At 37.8% G+C, this 24,799-nt stretch overlaps 1 protein-coding gene across 1 annotated transcript in view; it reads left to right on the top strand.

Annotated features, from left to right (window-relative positions):
- The window catches only part of LOC124605520 (protein O-GlcNAcase), a 139,688-nt gene that overhangs the window by 65,180 nt on the left and 49,709 nt on the right, over positions 1 to 24,799 (top strand). The window contains exons 8-9 of the mRNA XM_047137263.1: positions 2,134 to 2,339; positions 15,822 to 16,005. Coding sequence (XP_046993219.1) covers positions 2,134 to 2,339; positions 15,822 to 16,005 — 390 coding nt within the window. The remainder of the gene's footprint in view (positions 1 to 2,133; positions 2,340 to 15,821; positions 16,006 to 24,799) is intronic.

Below are 24,799 nucleotides of genomic sequence, written 5' to 3'. Positions count from 1 at the left end.
CTTCTGTGAAGATTATTTCCTGTAAATCTTCCGTAGTTCAATTAACTTAAATTTCTAATGACTGTCTTCATAGGATTTCAAGCATCCATTTTATCTTCACTAATAATACAACAGCTATCAGTAAGACTAGACAGAAAACTATACTTTGCTTAGTGTTTGTCATCTAGCACAACATCATTGCTACATTTGCTGTCACATAAACATACAAAAAAGCTTATTCCTTGGAAAGACTAGGCCCAAATGGCAGAAATATTCCTTTACAACTGGAAAATGAAACAATATTCACATGTTCATCAAATACTTTGCCAAGATCATTCTGCCATCAGGATTCAGCAGTAGATCAGACTTACTCAAGGGTGATAAAACTTCAGAAGGCATACTGATTAAAGAGAAATTGTTACAAGAAACAAATAATATTACGAGAGCCAAAATTGTGACTTTGTAAAGCAGATGTTTTCCTCCATATGTAACTAAAACAATATCCGATGGAAGTCACTCTAAAGTCACATAAATTAAGAAATAAGAATGGAAAATCACAAGAAAATATTGCTCCTTATGAGAGATGGAAATGAAGACCCTCAAAACCCATATGGATGTGACTTTACCCAGAGGAATGTGTTTCCCATTATTTGTGTCATTACTGAATCACAAACAGGTACTGCTATAGTGTATTATCAAGGAGCTCGATGGTGTACTTTCTTTATTCACTGTGTCATGAAATATCTCACATGAAAATTTCCATGCAGTTGATTCAGTCCACAGACATTTATCCAATTAAAATACTTCAAAGCAGGTTCAATGTCTTAAAAGTTCTTCCAGCATTTGTTAAAAAAAAAAACGTAGTCATTCATGACCTTGCTTTCTCAAACATCAATTTGCATTGACTTCTGTTGCCGCTCACCTGTCTTGGTTGCCATTGTATATTAGTAAGTGAATGCTGAATTTATTTTTAATGATCCCAACACAAAATAAATACACTTGTAATAAAACAGGGCCAAAAATACACCTGCACAAATGGGTTCTAAGGACAGCAAACTGATGGTTTTTGAATAACAATCTAGCCACACTTCAAACTTTGGGAAAGTATGGAGAATGAGGAGTAGCTCAGTTTCTGGTAATTGCTTCATGCTTCTAGTCCTTTTTTGTTGTCAAGATGTGAGTAAATACTATAAAATTCGTAGAATGAAGAAGCAGGCAGTACAAATAAAGTTTTTGTTCAATATTGACCACTATAGTAGAATAGGTTTAGATGTTCAGTTTACTGGGAAGTTCTTATAATTTAATTCCACTTCTCTTAGAGGTGTTTTTAAAAACTAATGTTGATTATGTTTATTTCAAATGACTTGCTTTCTTGTAAAGTGGGTGTTTCAGTAACAAATCATATATCTTAACTTCGGAAATAGTGGAGGAAAGGAACTGAACATATATTGGATGTTTATTAAAAAGTTTTAAGCTTGTTACTTCATGTGAGTTTGCGGTCTTTGTCAGTCTGTGTCTTAGCATTTTAAAGTCCAGTTTGCGTTTTGTCTTGTGAAGGTGTATGTTCTGTCTGGTGTTGAAGTTATTTAAGTTGCTTTTGACATAAAGCAGTACTGTACAAACATATCAGTTTACAACAGTCGACATCTTGAGCTTTATAAAGAAGGGTCAGCAATGTTGCTTAGGATTCACTTTGCTCATTAATATGGCACAGCAGAAGTTTCTGTGGCAGACTGCCCCCCATCTTCCTCCTCCTATTATTTTGCTTACCCTCTGACTTGTGTATTATCATCTTCTTTTTATAGTCCTATCTTCTCAGTTTGATAAATTTATAGTTTACACATCCAAAACTATGGTGGAGGACTAAAATTTTTTCTGTCTTGTTGCGTTGTGACTTTCAGGTGTTATTCTGCATATACTAGACACTCAGGAACTACTTTTTAATCACTTCAAAAATCCCATTTTTTTCTTTATTTTATGATGTATCCCCATGTTGTATAATAATATATTTTGCAGCTTTGGTTGGAGCAGATTTCAATGTTTCTCTACTGTTTTTCTTCTCAGTAAGATAATTGTATGAGATACTTAGCAAAATACATTGAATCAAATGCATGTAAGGAATACGCTTTTATAATTGAGAACCTTTTTTTTAAGGTGCCAAATACCAATGAAAGTATGATGCAGCCACTTCCTGGAGCAGTGATGAACTCTCTTGTATCGGAAACAAAAGTTGTGGTTGGTGATTCGGCTGAGCCAATGGAGTGTAATCCTCCTCCTCCTCCACCACCACCACCGCCTCCTGCTCCGTCATCTGGAGATCATTCTTTATCTGCTGAGACTAATGAGACTCTCAGTGAGAGGTATTGCAAACATTTGCCTGGACCTAAATATTTTATTTTATTTTTATTCATTTATTGATTTATGTAAACTGGCAAGATTAGGGCCATCAGGTCCTCTCTTGCATCTAACCAGGCATTCTACATATTTTACGTGGCACACATTACGATAAGTGTATTATATGAGTTACATCTATCGCGGAATACAAGATTTAGAGATTACTGTAGTGCAGACATAAAACACAGTTTTCATTCATGCATGAGAAATACAACAATAAAACAAGTTATAGGAAAGTATATTTAAACTGTGAGTGCTAGCAATAATGGACATGGAGCAAGGGGTGGAAGAGGAGAGGCAAGAGGAATATGGTAGAACACATTTCATGAAGATAGGGAAAAAATGATGTGACTGAGAAATGAAAAGAGAAAGAAGCATAACTGGACCAAATGAGAGCATTTGCTTTACTCTTTAACTGAAGGGAAAAATTGGCCACATACTGTAATTGTTACAGGAACATAAAAGTACTTCACAACTTAGAAGCAAAAGGTCACTGAAATGTCTGCAAAGTGCAGGGTTCCTTGTTCCAGATGCAGACAGCAGCAGCAAAGAAGTTCATAATTTTTTTTATTTTATTGATAGACACAGCTAGAACACTAGTTAACTGAGATTATTTCGATTGTTAGATAACCAGCACTTAATCTGTGAAGTAGTGTAGTGGGGGTGAATGCACACTGTGGAGCCAATAAAGTTGACATAACGTATGAGAGTCCAATAACTTATCTGATCACTACCAACCTAATTGGGCATACTATACTCTACCATGGTCACACAGAGAGACATCACATTGCTCTCTTTTTATCACATAGCTTTCAAACCACTTCAGTGTGCTCTCTGAAAACTTACACTGCTGTATTCTTCTGAGAGGTATGTTAAAACGGTATCAATATTTTTGCTGAGTTCTAGTAGTGTCAGTATTGTGATCGCACAGTTGTTGATGGAATATTATAGGTCATCTGCACCTTAACTTAGGCTGTGTTTGTACTGTGTGTTTGCAAAAAGTTGAATTTCCATAAATATTCACTAATTTGGGCATGTATGATATATTCTAGCACTTTGGGTATAACGGGGTCAGTGCTGATTGGTCTGTAATGACAAGGCGATTGTGTGTTTTCACACTTATGCAAAGGCCAGATTATGCTTCTCACGCAGGAGGATCATACAAACGTACTGTCATTTGACCGTTGCACAGAGTCATCCTATGGATGACACAGTAATAAGCATGCCTGGCATAGAGAGACAACTGAAAGTGTTGAAAACAAATAAGTCTCCAGGTCCAGATAGAATCCCAGTTGAGATTTACAAGGGGGTACACTATGTCATTGGTCCCTTACTTAATTTGAATTTATCGCAAATCTCTCGACCAGCGCAAAGTGCCAAGCAACTGGAAAAAAGCACTGGTGACTCCTTTATGTAAGAAGGATAAAAGAACAGATTTGCAAAATTGCAGACCAGCATCTTCAACATCAGTTTGCTGCAGAATTCTAGAGCATATTCTGAGTTCGAGTGTAATAAATTTCCTAGAGACCCAAAAGCTCGTGCCCACAGATCAGCACAGCTAAGCATTACTCATACGAAACCCAGTTTGCACTTTTCTCACATGATATGCTGAGAACTATGGATGAAGGCCAACAGGGAGATTCCATATTTCTAGATTTCCAAAAAGCATTTGACACGTTACTCCGCTAAAGACTGTTAACGAAAGGACGTGCATACAAAATAGGCTCTCAGATATGTGACTGGCTTGAAGACTTCTTACGTAATAGAACCCAGTGTATTGTCCTCGATAGCAAGTGTTAATTGGAGATAGGGGTAACATCTGGAGGGCCCCAGGGAACTGTGATAGGATTTTGCTATTTTCTTTATACATTAGAGTCCCGTTAATTTGAACTAATTGGGACTGGACCTTGTTAGGATTACCGATTTGTTCGGATTAGCTGGAATTACAGTGACGAGTTTCTAGTCTGAAGTAAACCAAGCAGATAAGTAGGTACACCCTGGTAACAAATGGGAACAAGTGTGGGTACAATGGCTCACTCTCACTCCCTGCCCTTGTTGTCATCCATTGTTGAGACCTTTACAGTGTCTGAGGTCAGTGCACTGCCAGTTGGTTCGCAAAGCGATTGGTTATGTTAGCTACCTATCGCTGGCACGTTTAACAGTTTTATTGTATTCGTTCAGGTGTAGTGGTGTACGTATTTTCGTCATGGGTAAACGGAAACATGTAACATTAACTCTCAAAGAAAAATTGAATGCTTTGAAATGGATAGACAATGGTAAGAATGTACCTAAACTGGCAAAGGAACTGGGTGTTGGTAAAGCAACCATTTGTGATTGGAAGAAGAACCAAGTGAAGCTTGAACAATCCTCTGCAATGTCTTCGGGAAAAACACTGGAAATTCGGCAGACTGAAACAGTCCCAGTACGATAAGTGGATGAAGCTCTTTTCCTTTGGTTTGTGCAGGAAAGAGAAAGGGGAGCTCCTTTGAGTGGATCCCTGGTTCAGGAGAAGGCCGTTTACCTGAACAAGTTAATGAATGGTGATGAGTCTTTTAGTGCGAGGACAGGTTAGTTGGGACAGGTTGGAAAAACGTCATGGAATCCATTATCTGTCAATTACTGGAGAGAAGCTTTCTTCTGATGGTGATGCAGCGAGGAAACATTTGGGAAAATTTGAAAAAATGATAACAGAGGGAAAGTATTCTCCCCAACAAATTTATAACGCTGACGAAACTGGCATTAATTTTAGGGCATTGCCAACAAAAAAAACTGGCATCAAAAGCAGAAGACCATGCTCCTGGTTTTAAAATGTGCAAAGATTGTGTGACTCTGTTAGCGTGCAGCAACACTGCTGGTAATCACAAGCTGCCTTTAATGCCGATCCATAAAAACTACAACATGAAGCCCGTGCCCATATATTATCGCAACCAGAAAAAAGTATGGATGGATGATAAGCTGTTCAAAGAATGGTTTCATGGCCTGTTTTTTACCTCTGTTCAATGGTTTTCTAAGGAAAATCATTTGTCTCCCCGTGCAATCCTTTTGATTGATAATGCGCCATCTCACCCCAGCACTGAGGAATATGTGATGGAGAAACAGTGGTGAAGATTTTGCCACCAAATGTTACACTACTTCTACAGCCGATGGACCAGGGTGTACTGCAAACATTAAAACTGATTAACAGAAAACAATTTTTAAGAATGCTGCTCCAAGATGATAGCGGACAAAATAAAAAAGACCAATGTGGAGATGTTGTTTATTGGGCCACTGAGACGTGGCTGAATATTTCAGAAAATACTCTGAGAAAATCGTGGAGAAAACTGTGGACGCCTCTTGAATTTCAGGACAAATGAAGAGGAAAATGTACTACAAATGATACAAACAATCCCTGGATGTGAAGAAGCTAGTGAAGGAGACGTAGATGAGTGGATGCCAGCAGAGGGGTCATGTGTGGAGAACCTTACTGACGCTGAATTTGTTGCTGCTGTGACTGAAGACCAGGAAGAAGTGGACTACTGTGATGGAAGTGACAATGAGCCTGAGAGCTGGTGCCACACAGTGACGCAGCAGAAGCCCTTGACACCACACTATGTTATTCGGAGCAACAACCCACTGCTACACCTGCTGATTTTATGTTTATGAGACGATGGAGTAACTGTGCATCATATAACAGACTGTCTTCATTACGCCAAAAAACAATGACTTGAGTTTTTGTAATCTAAAAAGTAGGGGTAAAATGTCTACTGTATTTTAGTAAGTTGGGTAGCTTTCTTTCATTGTTATGCATTGTTTAAACCCAATGTTTTCTTGCCAAATATTCTAATACATGTTTACTGTACTGAGTAAATTAAAATAGTGTGTATGTACAGCAGTTTACTGCACAGTTTTCCATACTTAGACTAATGTACTCTGTCGTGCACTGTATGCTGTCTTGTGGAGTATGTATGTAGATGTATAGTAGGTCGTGTTCCTTTAGTGATAATGGCTGTTCTGATACCTTTGATGCCTATTGCCTCAGAAGAGATTATCATTACTGCTTTTCTTGTTGTGTTTATTGCAGTGTGTTTGAGGTGGAAAGTGTTGCGGTAAGTTCCATAATCTGGGGATTCTTGTAGACGATAGTTCTTTGTAGCAAGAGGATTGGCCATTGCTGAGAAATTATTCACCTCATTAGCTGAGATCTAAAAGAAACAGTTTCAGATTTTGCCATTTTGACCCCCAAGCTACAGAGATTTTGCCACACAACAGCAGATGTCATGTTGCTGTACAGAAAGGAACAAAGCGTGGCTGATTCTGACATTGTTTTGCAGTTTCCTGTTTTCTTCTAGGCATTCAAATTTCAGATTTGCATTGAAACATCTGCAAGCAACATCCTTGTAGTTCATTATTTGATGTAAGTCAGTAGTATACCAAGTGGTGTCAGGAGAAAACACACACAAAAGCTAATAAATTGTGCAAGCTTTCAGAGCCAGTGGCTCATTCTGGCAGAAAGATTGAAGGGGCAGGAAGAAATATGAAAGGAAAGGAATGGTGAGGTTCAGGAAACAGGGGAGTTACCAGGTGGGATGAGAAGGAAAGACAGTACAATTGAAGTGCCAAACAAAATTGAATTTCAAAAGATAACTTGTTCAGGGAATTTAGTTTATTACTGAGATATGTAAACAAAAGAAACATATATTTTTTATCATAATGCCTGTTCTGTGGCTTTATCATTTACTGTTGGGAGATTGTCTGAATTTCTCTCATATAGGAAAAGGTGACACTAGAAGTTGTAGAATTTTGGAATATGTATTGTGTTCAAGTATAATGACTTTTCTGGAGACTAGAAATCTACTCTGTAGCATTCAGCATGGGTTTTGAAAAAGACGATTGTGTGAAACCCAGCTCGCGCAATTTGTCCACGAGACTCGGAGGGCCATAGACATGGATTCCCGCGTTGATGCCGTGTTCTTGACTTCTGCAAGGCATTTGATACAGTTCCCCACAGTCGTTTAATGAACCACGTAAGAGCATATGGACTATCAGACCAATTGTGTGATTGGATTGAAGAGTTCCTAGATAACAGAACGCAACATGTCATTCTCAATGGAGAGAAGTCTTCCGAAGTAAGAGTGATTTCAGGTGTGCCGCAGGGGAGTGTCGTAGGACCGTTGCTACTCACAATATATATAAATGACCTTGTGGGTAACATTGGAAGTTCACTGAGGCTTTTTGCAGATGATGCTGTAGTATATCGAGAGGTTGTAACAACAGAAAATTGTACTGAAATGCAGGAGGATCTGCAACGAATTGGCGCATAGTGCAGGGAATAGCAGTTGAATCTCAATATAGACAAGTTTAATGTGCTGTGAATGCATACAAAGAAAGATCCTTTATCATTTAGTTACAATATAGCAGGTCAGCAACTGGAAGCAGTTAATTCCATAAATTATCTGGGAGTAGGCATTAGGAGTGATTTAAAATGGAATGCCCATATAAATTTACACGTCGGTGAATCAGATACCAGACTGAGCTTCATTGGAAGAATCCTAAGTAAATGCAGTCCAAAAATGACGGAAGTAGGTTACAGTACACTTGTTCGCCCACTGCTTGAATACTGCTCACCGGTGTGGGATCTGCACCAGATAGGGTTGATAGAAGAGATAGAGAAGATCCAATGGAGAGCAGCGCTCTTCATTACAGGATCATTTAGTAATCGCGAAAGCGTTACAAAGATGATAGATAAACTTCAGTGGAAGACTCTGCAAGAGAGATGCTAAGTAGCTTGGCACGGGCTTTTGTTGAAGTTTCGAGAACATACCTTCACCAAGGACTCGAGCAGTATATTGCTCCCTCCTACGTATATCTCGCGAAGAGACAATGAGGATGAAATCAGAGAGATTAGAGCCCGCACAGAGGCATACCGACAAACTTTCTTTCCACGAACAATAAGAGACCGGAATAGAAGAGAGAACTGATAGAGGTACTAAAGGTACCCAACGCCACACACCGTCAGGTGGCTTGTGGAGTATGGATGTAAATGTAGACGTAGATGTAGAAGCAGTTATGCAGGTGATATTAAATCAGTCAACAGAAATAAAAGTAGATGCGAACAAAGGATTTTCACACATGAGCAAAAGATTTGGTCAGATAAACAAAAGACTATCTAACTTTAATGATAAATTGCTTGATTTTGATTCTCACCACAATGGAAGGACTAGAACAAACAACACACAAAATCTTGTGTCATGCTTTGTCACCATTTTCTCAAGGCACTGCATTTGTCATGTGGTGAGCATTATGTAAACTCAATAAGTTTACAGTTCTATTTACATGTGTACATGTAATACTTATGGAAAATATTGAACTTTGAAAATTAATAAATCATGTGAAGTAACCCTTTATTTATTATGCAGAAGTAGTAGTCCGTTAAATGATTCCGCCATATCATGGAAAATGCAAAACTCATATGACAGGATCCTTTTAACCAGCCCGTTAATGATGTTTCAAATTTGGCACAACACATTTTTGGAGCCCAAATCATTCTGGTCTATTTTATTTTCAAAATAACACTCATAAGCTTCTTTAATTAGAGGCAGATTGTCCCTCTGCACTTTTAAAATGAATTTGCCACAAACATAACAAAAAAATTTATTTTTTACACATTTGTAAGACATGTTGCTCCTTCTATAATGCAGCACTTAAGGAACCACACTATTAGCTGACAGTGCATTAGCCATTTCACAGCTGAAGAATTTACAGCATTAGCTTATTTCATTAAATAAAGCTTCCACTCCTCTAGCATCTAAGCAGGACACATTCCATTTGTAACAGATCTTCTTCCAAGTCGATTGTTGGAGCAAACCTTGGCCTGGGCAAAATAGCCAGTATTGTGAGGAAAAGTTTATTGCTGTCGTTCCTGAAGTCATGGATCACAATCACCTAAAGAAAATATGTCACTTGTTGACCCAATTAAATAAAATTATATTATTTTAATCAGTGCCTTTAGCATCCTACTGTAATCAAAATGAAAACATTTACTTTAATATTACAAAAATACTTTAATATTACATATTAACACTTATGTTACTTAATTTGTGTATAATATTTTATATCTAATAATACCGGAGACACCTTGGGTTTTTGTGGCTGTGGACCATGTTGGCCCACTGCCTTGTGGCAGGGAATGGCAGGCATTCCCAGTGCATGCATGTATGTGGTGTACATAGTGACACAAATTATTGCAGGATTTCATACACCAATACTGACAGTAGATATTATTGAATATGATGTAGAAATGCTGATAATACATATTATAGAATTTTACAGTTATTAAGAAAGGTTTACCAAATGTCCAACATGTTCAATTTCAAAAAATATCTCTAGGATCTTCAGAATACAGTTGGTCATTTGGGGGGAATAAATGTTTGGCAATATAATGATTTCAGAGCATATTTTAAGGAAGTTTCACAGATAATCACAATGATTTTTTAAAATATAAATATGGCAGACTGTTTTAGAACATTAAAGCTGATTGGATAATCATAGTATGAAGAATGCTAATGCTAACTGGCAGTGAATGAAGTTAAACTTTGTAATTCTGATTAGTTGCAATATGTAAAAAAACAAATTTTCCTGCTGGCTGGGGTGGCCGAGCGGTTCTAGGCGCTGCAGTCTGGAACCGCGAGACCGCTACGGTCGCAGGTTCGAATCCTGCCTCGGGCATGGATGTGTGTGATGTCCTTAGGGTTAGCTTTAAATAGTTCTAAGTTCTAGGGGACTGGTGACCTCAGAAGTTAAGTCCCATAGTGCTCAGAGCCATTTGAATCAATTGAACAAATTTTCCTCAAGGAGCCAAGGAAAAAGAGGCTCCTTGAGGAAAATTTATTTCTTTACATATTTCAACTAATCAGAATTACAAACTTTTATTGATGTAATCTTACATCCATATGTGTAAACAGTTAAGATTACACCTATTCTAAACTTAGTCATTTATTAATTGTCTACTTTAAATAATACAAGGAGAAATGTAATAAACAAAATGAAATTGTTTACAATAATTTTTGTCATCACTGCCTTTTGTGTTTACTTAGCCTGTCATCTGTAGTATCATTACTTCCAATCATCATACTCGTCGTCATCCTAACAGGACAGCTGTGAAAATTACATCTTTGTTGTCACAAATATTTGGCTGTTTCTTCTGAATATGTTGCTATTTCCGAGGTTGTGGTTATGGTGGGACCTGAGATCACAGCTTCCCCTCACCCCCCCACCCCTCCCACCCCCATCCCTTTTTGAACACATCCTTTCTATATCAACATGAAAATGTCACGTCGCTTGTCTTGTTTCCAAACATATCAGCCACCCGCTGCTCTCTCATTAGCTGTGTAGAACGAATGGCTGACACCCCGTGTCATTCACATCGTACCTCACTGTGAATATTGACAACATTGTTGCACAAAACACGTAAGTTCGCCTCTGGCTCCAATCTAGACTTTCAGCATCTCCTGCAGAAATGTATGCTATTGTTGAACATTCATCCAATTTTAAAGTCATTTTGATTCTGAGTTCAAATGGATTCAGGCAAACTTCAGTTTAAGTGTGGTAGAGGTCCCTAGAAAGCCAAAGTACTTAGTGTATATTCCGAAGGTTGACTGCATGGTAAAATTTACTGCCTGTTTAACATTCCACTGCTTGTCCTCATCATAGTTCTCAGCCAAGTTGGTGTTACTGTTTCTCCTCCATGTTCGATAGTATTGCGCTTGAGCAACAGTGAATTGTGGACACTGGTATCCGCTAGAGTGTAGGCCATAAGTAACAATAGCAACTAATAGCTAAATAAAACATCACAATCTCGATTCAGTCAGAGGCTCAAACTTTCGCTCATCCTGTAATCTAGTGACATTTGTTGGTGTAATCTCCACAATGCGTCATGGTATTGTCTCCACAACGCAACATTCCATTGTAATTTACTCTTGTGATAACAGTTGCGGTGAGTTTAATGTGATTTATTTCATTTGTTATAGATTTACTTTTGGATTAATTTTCTTTCATCATAATGTTCTAAAGGTGATTAAAAGCTGGTAACATTGATTAAAAGCTGGTAAGCTTTTTCCCTGGTATCCTAATATGCGAACTGGGACTGAATTTCTTATTTGCAGTCCACTTGGTGATTTGTTAGAGTTTCTCATAACCAAATAAAATATTGAGTTGGGTTCAGAATCAAGTAATGGTTTTCGAAGTACAAGATTTTCACCTTTGAATGTTACTTTTACTTAAAAAGCAGCGTATATGTATGTTTACAGCATCCATAAATGTATTAAAGCTTTTGTTACACACCTGTTCCAATACATTAAAAGTTTGTAAGTTGATAAAATTTCATGTTCTTTCCTCCTGTTCCTCACAAAATTGTCAAGTTTTAAGCAGAGTATTAAATTGTTATAGTGACTGGTTCATAGTTTCTCGCTTATTCCTTGCACTACTGCTGCGAGTCCCAAATGTCACATTCAGGAGGACAGTGGTTCAAACCCGCATCCAGCCATCCTGATTTAGGCTATCCATGATTTCCCAAATACAAGACCACTCCCATATTAATCTATTAAACAATGTAAGAATGTTGACCTTAGTGGCAATATTTTAATCTGCAAATATGAGATGACCCCTTATCTTTTGAGTGATAAATCTCATCTTATAATCGGATAACTACAATAATTGATGTGGTTGTGGTACAAAAGGAATTTGTTATATTTTTAACTTGGTGAATGGTAATATGATTAGATTTGAATAGTGTTCTAAAGATGGTTAATGAGTTAGTTTAGAAGCTTGTACGAAGATGGTTAGCTTAATTGTAACAGCCTCCAGAAACTGTACCTGTCAGCTCGGTCTTGCCACCTGAGTCCCTATATGTTCCACTAGGCAGTAGTGATTCCTCTCCCAACACCAATACCCTGCTGTCCTTATCCCTTCCCCGCTCTGCTCCTGATTGTTGCTCCCTGTTCAACACTTTTTTGTTGCAGTCTGACCTGGGTAGTGGTCATGTGTGTGTGAGGTTTGCTTGCTTGTGTGGATGTGTGTGTTCCTCTTAACCGAAGAAGGCTTGAAAGTAATGGCCTTTTCATCATTCTTGTCTGCAACTCAGCATGTCATCTTTATGGAGAATAACAATCTATCCGTAACATAATATTGTCAGCTGTGATATATACAGTCAAGCTTATCCTTATTTTGCCATATCTAAAGAATTTAAGGATGGATTACACAAGTAGTGACTTTAGAACAGTGGCCAAGTAGCTAATGACTGAAGTATTAGAACTTTTTCTGGAATTCATTTTAAGCTGAATAATTATTGTAGAAGTTTACATAAGACGGGCGACTTTAAATACATTGTGGTATGGGCATTGGAAAGCAAGTAGACTCTGTTGCTAATATAAATATAATGTTTTGATAAGTCAGGTATAACTGATTACTGCAAGTAAAACCTAATTGGTGAAGAAAGGATAATGATGAATGAATATGTAAATATTATGTTATTAACAGGACTGACATAATGAACAGATTTGATTCTACTGAAATCCTTGTGGCTATTAGACTTTAAAAGAAAAGAAGAGAAAACGTAATAATAAGAGTGAGTTTAAGAAGCAGAACATATTCAAGTGCTGAGAACCATAAGGGCCTAAAGCACACAGTTGCTGAGCCCACATTTAAGTGAATACCAGAAAAACCATCGAGAGAGCCTGTCACAAATGCTCATACATACTGTGTGGGCCTAAAGAACAGCTCAACCGACTCACCATAAGATCAACAGGTGTCAGAAGCATGAATAAGTGCTACAGTCTCACAATTGATGATGTGCTTAAACCTGATGTCTGTGCTCATCATTACCTATCACAGTCGAAGTTCATTTCAAGAGAGAGATTGGAGAAGAATTAATAAATAAAAAAATCAAGATTTGAAACCTAACCGATACTTTCATGGTTTTGCCTCCCAAAATGCTGTCAGTTTTTAATTGTCTGGGGTTTCTTTCTTTGTTAGTGGCCTCTCACGAATGCAAAAATGCATGTCCCAACACGTGATAAGCCTTGCTAGAATCATTGCATTACAAAGGATGAAATGTAGATTGTGCAGTTCAGAGCAGAAATAAAGAGGAGGATGATTTGCAGGGTGAACGCCGCCAGCAGAGAAAAGTAAACCTAACAGCTACATGATTATCAGCTTATTGTTAATGCTGGTTTTGCCATTTTTTTCCCATGGCTAAAAGTCTCCACCATTTTTTGGTACGAAACAAACTTTGTAGTTATTGATCAAGATTTAGTAGCACCTGGTACTCTTTGTCCCATCCGATGGCCCTTGTAAATGTCTGGCTTGCTTACTTCCACATCTAATTTTTCACATACAACCTGTATGGGCTTTATGTATTGGGTCACTTGCACAACTTTGAATACCCACAGGCTGTTTTGCTTTCAGTACTGTTTTAGTTCATCAGTAGTAGCAGACAGTTTGTCTTCCAAATCCTGTGTCTTTTTCTCATACTCAGACACAGCCTTTTGTAGATCACTAATTTCAGAAGTATTGCTAACAATAGTTAACATGCATTTGAAGTAAGTCGTCTGCAGTTACTGCATCTGGTATAGTGCTTACAATCTGATCAAGGGTATCTGTGTCGTGGAGCGCAGAGTGGATCAGTTCTGCTATACCTCAAACTAAGGCCTTACTTTCTGCCAATGGCTGGGCTGCTACACCTGCTGTTGCTCTGCTGCCAGATGTGCTGTTGTTAGCTTTCTGGTTTGCAATATTTTGCAGTGTATGTGATGGTGTGGACAATAAATGAAGCTCTAGTGTGAAGAGCATTACTATTTATATAAGTTCCACTTGTACTACACAGCAGTGCTTCAGAGAATACAATTGATTTCAACCAAAATTTGCGAGCTGAACCTAATGCACATTATGTTACAACTGTTACGGAGACTAGTTAACAGAACTCTTTGAATTTCTCAAGGTTGGAGTTCCATGATTTTCAAAAGTGTAATTTATGTGATACAAGACTGAACAAATCCAAGGTCTGGAGAGTCAGGTATAGTATTGAGTTTACTGTTATAGTATCTCTTGATCAGTAAAGATCACAATTGTATTTATAACCTGACTGATCAATAAAGTATTGTAGTCTATAAATACGTACAGGATTTCAAATTTTTTCTCTCTCGTTTTTCTGTACTAAAGAAAGAAATGTTTATACAAGGAAGAACCATTGAGTATAAAATATGAAAATTAACTATCATGGGGGGTATAAAAATAATGAGACTGGTAACATTCTGTATGAACTGATAGCACTGTTGCCCCCCTTTCACACAACTGTTAGGTTGAATAAAGCGCTTGATTTGGTATTAGTTTTAAATTGTTTCAGTAGTTACTTAAATATCGGAAAGTGTGTGAAGTGAAGACATTGAGTGGACCAGCGATTGTATAACCAATGTTCCACCGAAATTTGGGGTGAAGCTAGGTGTAACTACTATTGCAACTTTCGAAAAGTTACAAAGGTCTAATGGAGAATGTTCCCCACATAGGGTACAAGTGTCCAGATGACACAACTCCTTTTCAGCAGGAGAAGAAATGAAAGACAAAGTTTGTGGGGGAAATAATCATGCTAAAGAATGGATAGCGGTATGGAAAGAGTGAAGAGTTTTTTGAAGTTAGAGTACCAATTGACATGAGAATTACCATTTGTGAGTTAAATTTGAATGTATTAGTGTCCATCAAATCTTGACACAGTTTGAGCATCTGAAAACTATGCAGAGGAGGTTCCAAAAACATCAGAACTAAGCACAACAATCTGAAGGATTTTAGTACTGATCTTCAGGCTGCCTTCTAAAGGAGCTAGGATCTTGCGATAAAAGTTGATGAGTAAAGGATTTTTGAATATGATTCTGAGACAAAAATACCATAGTTGGAAGTGGCACACTAATCTAAAATCAAATTAGCGTTGTTCCGGCAGTCGGGGAACAGTAGACAAAGAATTTGTGCCTCCAGTACACACTTTCAATCAAACATTTTATCGAGTAGTCTGCAAAAGACTTTAAAAGGGTGACATGTGCATCCAAGGGTTCTTCAGCATTCCTACTTGCTGGATCACAAGCCCTGTGACTACTTTTTATTATGCCCATGCAAGGGCTTAACTTTGGTACTTATGTCTGACATCCAGAAGAGCATAACCAATTATTTCAGTAGAAGCCTTCCAGAATTGCTACATGGACTGGAAACAGCATCTCTATCAGAGTGTAACTATCACAGGTAACTATTTTGAAGGGGTCTACCTCGATGTGTGCAAAGAATAGAAATCATGGTCAAAAAAAAAGTCTCATTATTTTTCTGACACCCTCATAGTATTAAAAAACCTGAAGTTTGGTTAGTTTTACAGTTTATCTTGTCTACTTGTTGCTAATTTATGTTTTCAATGAGCTGAAATATTTTGTTTGCAGTAGTGATCACCAGTTAACTGAGGATGACCTTGCATTACTATGTGATTTGTTCTACTTGCCATTTGAACATGGAGGACAGGGTCTTCAACTTTTGCAAGAGTTCAATTGGCTTAAAAGCAATGCCCATGTTGTTACACTTCAGAATCGCAACAAGGCTGATGCAGAGCATGGTAACAAACCAGAGGTATGTTCATTTGTTGTTTTTTAAAGCAGTGTTATTGGTACAACAATAATATGGAACATCATATGTTATTCCATGATCTTAATCAAAGACTCTAATTATCATAGCAATGTGTAATTACTTTGAAACTTGTCAGATGCTGCTGTGCAATCCATCTGCAGATAAAATCAAACTTCTGTCTCTTTTTTGTATAAATAATATATTAAAATTTACAATATTCATTATAAGTATGATTTACAGACCATCTAAGTAACTGGTTATTAATGCCGCAATAGTGTCCATACATTCACTGCTTTCTGTTGTGAACATTTCCCATTGTAACTGTTGCTTAGGTGACCAAATCGTATATTTATTTCCTGAGAGTGTAATCATTTTTCTGATCAGTTTGCATTTGCTAGGAGTCCCTGTAAATTTTTATATTGGCACTTTGAAGGACTCCTCCTCCTTTTACAGTTTGTGAAGCAGCCTCCTTGATATTGAGAGCAAAGGTTCAAGTCTTTGCTATCTTTCGCATTTAGGCATCTAACAACTGGATATCTGCTTCTTCTTTTGTAAGGCTTTGTGCAACAGTACATGATTTCTTGAGAGTTAAAGCTTCTTCTGTAATGTAGTTTGCCACTCCGAAATCCATTAAGATGCTCAGAATATTGTATAGCCATCTCTGAAAGCTGGTTGTCGCTACTACTCTTTCCGTACATGTGTATTATGGACTTCATGTATTCCATGTGTGAATGTTAAAGTGTGTGTGCTGCCTTCCTTACAAGTTTGTTGTGTTTAAATTAGTTTCTAATGGCCTTTTCAAATCCTCTTGTCTGAAAATACTGTTTGATGTTTTGCATGACCCTTGCCTAATTTTGACAGTGTTGCAGAGATGGCAGTTTCATTCTTTTGGTGAACTCATTCTTTTGCATAAGAGAGTCTTGTAAAGATGTTTATTTGTTTAATGAGTTGCAATAATTCATAGGAAAACAAGCCTTTATCAGTTTTGACAAAATCTTGGTCATATCCCAACTAGCTTCCTTATGCGGTGTTCTCTTCAGTATGAAACCATCTACTCTTCCAGTCTCATTGTTGTCAGAACATGTACTATCAATCAAGAGAGCTAAGAAAGCTATTATGTGGCATTCTAGCTAATGTTAAGTATTTGCAGAAACAGTTTTCAATATTAATCCCAAGACGTTGTCTTAAACAAAATCAATTGTTATTAAGCTGCCATGTATCACATCTGAATCATTTGTGTTCTTTTGCGTCCACACTACAAAAATTCATGAGTAGAAACTTAATCTGCTACACATCTCTGTGTATTTCTAGTTACTCAAGCTTATATTATAATTTCCTCATTTTCTGCCCAACTAACATTGATTTCGTTTTTCAGTTCTCCTCATGTTGCTTATCCACATAGTGCTGTTGCTGCAACCTAGATCCTTCCATCTCATACCATCTGCACCTGTCCCCTGTCTTGCCTCTGTGTTTGGGGGGACACCAGTTCATATCCCAGTCTGACAATTCATATTTAGGTTTTCTGTGAATTCTCTAAATCTGTAAAGACTAGTGCTCTGATAGTTTGTAAGATGATCAGCCTGATTTTAGTTGTCCATTCTTCCATGCCTAGTCGTCTGTTCCTCCCTGCCTTTTCTGTAGCATGCCAGTCTGTAGTTGTGAAACTTAACATGTTAATGAATACTGGATGATATTTGCTTAAAAATTTACACACTACCACAATTTTGGTTTCATTTTTTCACACATTTATTATCCTTGAAGTTCTATTGGTGGGACTGTGGCCAGTTTCTTAACTTTGTGAGAAAAATAACGCATAAGTCTATGTGGACTGTTGTGTTATTTCCAAATTAAAACAAATTTATAACTATATATTATAATACCACCCCCCCCCCCCCCCCCCAAAGAACTATGGACCTTGCCATTGGTGGGGATACAGATAGCTGTACCATAGGTGCAATTACAAAGGAGGGGGTATCTGTTGAGAGGCCAGACAAAAGTGTGGTTCCTGAAGAGGGGCAGCAGCCTTTTCAGTGGTTGCAGGGTGTGGATGATTGACTGTTCTGTCCTTGTGACATCAACCAAAATGCCCTTGCTGTGCTGGTACTGCGAATAGCTGAAAGCAAGCGGAAACGACATCTGTAATTTTTCCCGAGGCCATGCACCTTCCCAAGGGCATGGTTTAATGATGATGGCGTCCTCTTGGGTAAAATATTCCAGAGGTAAAATAGTCCCCCACTTGGATCTCCAGACAGGGACTACTCATTAGGCTGTAGTTAACAGGAGAAACAAAACTGGCTTTCTACGGATCAGAGTGTGGAATGTCATATCTCTTAATTGGGCAGGTAGATTAGAAAATTTAAAATGTCAAATGGATAGGTTAAAGTTAGATGTAGTGGGAATTAGTGAAGTTCAGTGGCAAGAGGAACAGGACTTCTGGTCTGGTAAATACAGGGCCATAAATACAAAATCAAATATGGGTAATGCAGGAGTAGGTTTAATAATGAGTAAAAAAAAAAATAGGAATGAGGATAAGCTACTATGAAAAGCATAGTGAATGCATTATTGTAGCGAAGATAGACAAGAAGCCCACACCCACCATAGTAGTACAAGTTTATTTGGCAGCTGGTTCCACAGATGAGGAGGAGATTGAGGAAATGTATGATGATGAGATAAAACAAATTATTCAGATTGTTAAGGGAGCTGAAAATTTAATAGTCACGGGGGACTGGATTTCAATAGGGAAAGAGGGAGAGAAGGAAAAGTAGTAGGTGAATATGGACTGGAGGAAATGAATGAAAGAGGAAGATACGTGTTAGAATTTTACACAAAGCATAATTTAATCATAGTTAACATTTGGTTTAAGAATCATGATAGAAGGTTGTACACGTGAAAGAGACCTAGAGACACTGGAAGGTTTCAGATTGATTATATAATTTTCTTCACCTAGTAGATGTACAATGAAGTGCCACAAAATCTTGCCATGCGAGTTCTTCGCAGTTTGCAGAGTGTCGATAGCTGGAAGAGAGCTTTGAACGATTGCAGCTATGAAATGAAGTAACCACCATTTAAATCACCCTTCTGTATTTTGCTGGTTTGATGCAATATTACAGCACCAGGTGAACAGATCACTTATTAATTTATAAATAAGAAGAGCACAACTGAAGTGAGTCTTAGAATTGAATCTCTAAACAGGATGATTTTTCTATTAAAATTTCTTCAGCTGTTTCCGGGCGTTGTCATTAGCAGCAGCGCCTCTTTCTCCATGCTTTCTAAGACACGCCATTCTGCAGCAGCAATGTATAACAGGCCCCACTGCATCATATCTTGTCGATCTTCTAATTTCACACTTATTTCACCATATCTGCACATACACCAGACCACAGGATGCACAGCGGGAAGTTCTCTGTTAAATACTACATAAAAAATGTTTTTACATGGACATTTTTTGCTGGCTTGAGATGAAGAAGGGTAATATGTTGTTCTGAATGAACAACATGTCTCACCGCAGGGATAACAATGGATGTTGCTAGGAGTCTATTACTTGCTCTCAAGTGGCAGGTGCAGATGTGAAGGTTTTAGCTCATAATATGGTGATCTCCTCTGTGGTGATTAGTCGTAGTCGATTGGAACATTTATGGCCAGAATGCCTGCCCTTGTATGTGGTCTTAACATTGGGCTACTGTCACATCTGAATGCCCCACAAATCTAGACACAGCATATTTATTCCAGCCACAATGAAGCCCCTTTCACACACTGTCTGGTATAGGTGACACTGTCTCACACAAGTGTGCAGTAACTCCATGTTCTCCACAATGATCATGCAACATCTGATGTTGTTCACACCTTTGGATACTGTACCAGGCCTGATAACAACACTAAACATGAACAATACCAGTGCACTGAGATGGCCGTTCTACCTAACAGATATAATTTTATCTTTCATGATGTACATGTTCGCTGATGGTGTGCTGTGTGGAATTAGACTGAAATCCAACCATGTCTTGTGGGTGTTTGGCCTTTTTTGTCAGGAACTTTACTTGAGTGGCTGTTAGAGTAACTTCTTAAAACATTCAAATTTTTACTTATAATGATTATACCATTGATGCTCCTTGAAGCTGATAATGAGTTGCTCATTTATCATACTCGTGTACCATTAAAGTTTGTTGTGTAAACAACTTCTGCAAGGATTTGATTGCAAAACCCTTATACTTGCTTGTGTTTAGTCTTGCAACTTTGTTTGCATTATTTGGGTCTTTTGATCTGTCAGTTGCTTTGCATCTTGATTATAGCTTTAGTTCCTTCCACACTTTGTGAAGCATAATAAATTCATTGATATTGACAGTTGTTTTTGATACCTGCATCAAACATAAGTTTTTGTTTACGACTTTTTTTTTTTTTTTTTAAAAAAAAACTCTGGTAAAATCCTTATAGTGACAATGAATTTATAGTGTCAACCTGAAAAGCACCAAATATATTAATTCCAGTTTTAGTCAGCTGCTCGCAGAAACTCAAGTATATTTTGACAGAATGTTTCACCTTTATTGAAGGGTAAATTTCATCTATACAAATTGCAACAGATCATTATTATAGTCTTGCACAGACCATCTACATCTACGTGATTACTCTGCTATTCACAATAAAGTGCCTGGCAGAGAGTTCAGTGAACCACCTTCAAGCTGTCTATCTACCATTCCACTCTCGAATCGCAAGCGGGAGAAATGAGTGCTTAAATTTTTCTTTGTGAGCCTTGATTTATCTTATTTTATCATGATGATTATTTCTCCCTATGTAGGTGGGTGCCAACAGAATGTTTTCACGATCGGAGGAGAAAACTGGTGATTGAAATTTCATGAGAAGGTCTTGTCTCAACAAAAAACGCCTTTGTTTTAATGATTGCCACTCCAATTCACGTATCATGTCTCTGACACTATCTCCCCTATTTTGCGATAATACAAAACGAGCTGCCTTCTTTGTACTTTTTCAATGTCATCCGTCAGTCCCACCTGATGCTGATCCCACACTGCACAGCAATACTCCAGAATAGGGCGGACAATTGTGGTGTAAGCAGTCTCTTTGGTAGACCTGTTGCACCTTCTAAGTGTTCTGCTAGTGAATCGCAGTCTTTGGTTTGCTCTACCCACAATATTATCTTTGTGATTGTTCCAATTTAGGTTATTTGTAATTGTCATCCCTAAGTATTTAGTTGAATTTACAGCCTTCAGATTTGTGTGACTTATCGCGTAATCGATAATTTCTTTTAGTACTCTTCATGATCAGTAGCCACTTTTTGCATCATACACATATCTTATCTAAATAATTTTGCAAGTCGTTTTGATCGTCTGATGACTTTACAAGACAGTAAATGACAGCATCATCTGCAAACAATCTAAGACGGCTATTCAGATTGTCTCCTGTGTCGTTAATATAGATCAGGAACAATAGAGGGCTATAACACTTCCTTGGGGAACGCCAGATATTACTTCTGTTTTACTCGATGTCTTTCCATCTATTACAACGAACTGTGACCTTTCTGACAGGAAATCACAAATCCAGTCGCCCAACTTAGGCAATATTCCATAGGCATGCAATTTGGTTAGAAGACGCTTGTGAGGAACGGTGTCGAAAGCCTTCTGGAAATCTAAAAATATGGAATCAATTTGACATCCCCTGTCGATAGCACTTATTACTTCATGAGTATAAAGAGCTAGTTGTGTTTCACAAGAATGATATTTTCTGAAACCGTGCTGACCGTGTCACTAAATCGTTTTCTGCAAGGTACTTCATAATGTTCAAATACAGTATACGGTCCAAAACCCAACTGCAAATCATCGATAGTGTTATAGGCCTGTAATTCAGCAGATTACTCCTACTCCCCTTTTTGGGCATTGGCGTGACTTGACCAATTTTCCAGTCTTTAGGTATGGATCTTTCTGTGAGCGAGTGGTTGTATATAATTGCAAAATATGGAACTATTTTATTAGCATACTCTAGCATACATTTTATTAGCAACCTCACTGGTATACAATCAGGACCGGAGACCTTGCCTTTATTAAGTGATTTAAGGTGCTTCGTTACTCTGAGAATATCTAATTCTATGTTTCTCATCTTGGCAGTTGTCCTTGATTGGAGTTCAGGAGTATTTGCTTCGTCTTCTTTGGTGAAGGAGTTTCGGAAAACCGTGTTTAATAACTCTGCTTTAGTGGCACTGTCATCAGTGACTTCACCATTGTTATCGCGCAGTGAAGGTATTGATTGCGTCTTGCCACTGGTGTGCTTTATGTATGACCAGAATCTCTTCGGGTTTTCTGCCAGATTTTGAGACAGAATTTCGTCGTGGAAATTACTAAAAGCATCTCGCATTGAAGTATGCACCATATTTCGCACTTCTGTAAAACTTTGCCAATCTTGGGGATTCTGCATTCTTTTAAATTTGGCATCCTTTTTTCGTTGCTTCTGCAACAACGATTTGACCCGTTTTATGTACTATGGGGGATCAGTACCATCACTTTTTAATTTATGTGTTATATATCTCTCAATTGCTGTCGATGCTATCTTTTTGAAAACATTCCACAACTTTTCTACACTTACATGATCAGATCAGAAGGAACGAAGACTGTCTCTTAAAAAGGCATTAAGAGCAATTTTATCAGATTTTTTAAATAGATATACTTTGCGTTTCTTTTTGATGGTTGTAGGTGTTACGGTATTCAGCCTAGCAGCAACTGGCTTGTGGTCGCCAATCCCTGTATTCGTCACAATACTCACTATTTGCCCAGGATTATTTGTTGCAAAAAGGTCAAGTATGCTTTCGCATACATTTACGCTTTGAGTGGGCTCATGAGCTAATTGTTCAAAATAATTTTCTGAGAAAGCATTCAGTACAATTTCGGATGGTGTTGTATGCCTGCCGCCGGCTTTAAACGTATAATTTTTCTAGCATATCGAGGGTATATTAAAGTCACCACCGACTATAATTGTATGAGTGGGGTACTTATTTGAAATGAGACTAAAAGTTTTCTTTGAACTGTTCAGCAACTATATCTTCTGAGTCGGGGGGTCAGTAAAACGATCCAATTAATAGTTTAGTCTGATTGTCAGGTATAACCTCTACCCATACTATTTCACACGAACTGTCTACTTCAATTTCGCTATGAGGCAAACTACCTCTGACTGCAATAAATACTCCACCACCAACTGTATTTAATTTATCCTTTCTGAATACTGTTATATCGTTTGAAAAAATTTTGGCAGAACTTATTTCCGGCTTTAGCCAGCTCTCTGTAGCTACTACTATTTGAGCTCCAGTGCTTTCTATTAGGGCTTGGAGCTCTGGTTCTTTCCCAACACAGCTACGACAATTAACAACTACAATACCAATCGTTTCTACAACTACCTTACTGTGTTTACCTGCTCACCTATAGGCAGACGTTCCTTCTGTGGTTCCCTAAGACCCTCTAACCTAAAAAACTGCCCAGTCCCTTCCACACAGCCCCCGTTACCCGTGTAGCCACCTCCTGTGTGTAGTGGACTCCTGAGGCCGGTATTACACTATCATATTTCTTTGTCAAAGATGTGATCAAATATTCCATCAAATATATTTGACAAAGATCTTTGACGTAGCGCTAGAAGGGGTATTACATTGTCATCAAATTTTTTGTCAAAGTTCAAGATGGCTAACAACAACTTGTAATTAACCGCAGCAGTTGCACGTACTGCAATTTCATTCTGTGCACATGCAGGAAAGAAGTGGGGGGAAAAAAGGAACCAAACATATGAGGTTGACAGTCTTAAATTCCTGGGATTACTACGTGATAATAAATTCAGTTGGAGGAGCACACCACAGAACTGTAGAAACGTCTTAACAAATCTGTATTTGCAATTTGAGTGTTAGCAGACATAGGCAACATAAAAATGAAAAAGCTTGCATACTTTGCCTACTTTCATTCCATAATGTCATATGGTATAATATTTTGGGGTAACTCTTCAAGTCAAACAAAAGTTCTCAGAGTCCAAAAACGTGTCATATGTATTATTTGTGGAGTAAATACACGGACGTCCTACAGAAACCTCTTCAAAGAACTGGGTATACTAACTACTGCCTCTCAGTATATTTACTCCTTAATGAAATTTGTCCTAAATAACATATCTCTTTTTCCAACAAACAGCTCAGTTCATACATACAATATCAGGAACAAAAATGATCTGCACAAGGACTTAAAAGCACTTACTTCAGTTCAAAAAGGGGTCCACTACTCAGGAACACTCATCTTCAATAGTTTGCCAGCAAACATAAAAAATTCAGTTACAAATAAAGATCAGCTTAAAAGGAGCCTGAAAGACTTACTAGTGGCCAACTCCTACTCCATTAACGAAATTTTTAATGGAGACAAATGATGTATTGTATTTATTCATACTATTAGTATTGTTATTTCAGCTTAAAAAAAAATTGACATGTTCCACATCCACGAGGATCTCCTCAGCACGGATCTATGGAACGAGAAACTAATCTAACCATGGGTTTTATGATGACACGATAAAAGCATTCAACAAAACTTGTTATGTGAGCTTACAGTGGAAGACGTCAAGTTGTACATCAGTTACTTAAGAATGGATGAGTATACATTTCTGTATGTGCTCAGTGAAGTGTATCCTCATATCACAAAGCACAATATTCACTTAAGAACTGCTACATCTCCAGAAGACAGGCTCACTGTAACACTCCGATTCCTTGCTACAGGAGAGGGTTATGTTAGGTCAGATCAGGTCTCCAATCTTCTTAATCTATTTTTGTGTGCAG

Source organism: Schistocerca americana, chromosome 3 (genome assembly GCF_021461395.2).
Source record: "Schistocerca americana isolate TAMUIC-IGC-003095 chromosome 3, iqSchAmer2.1, whole genome shotgun sequence".
NCBI classification, from domain to species: domain Eukaryota; kingdom Metazoa; phylum Arthropoda; class Insecta; order Orthoptera; family Acrididae; genus Schistocerca; species Schistocerca americana.
This window is presented reverse-complemented; position numbering and strand designations above follow the sequence as displayed.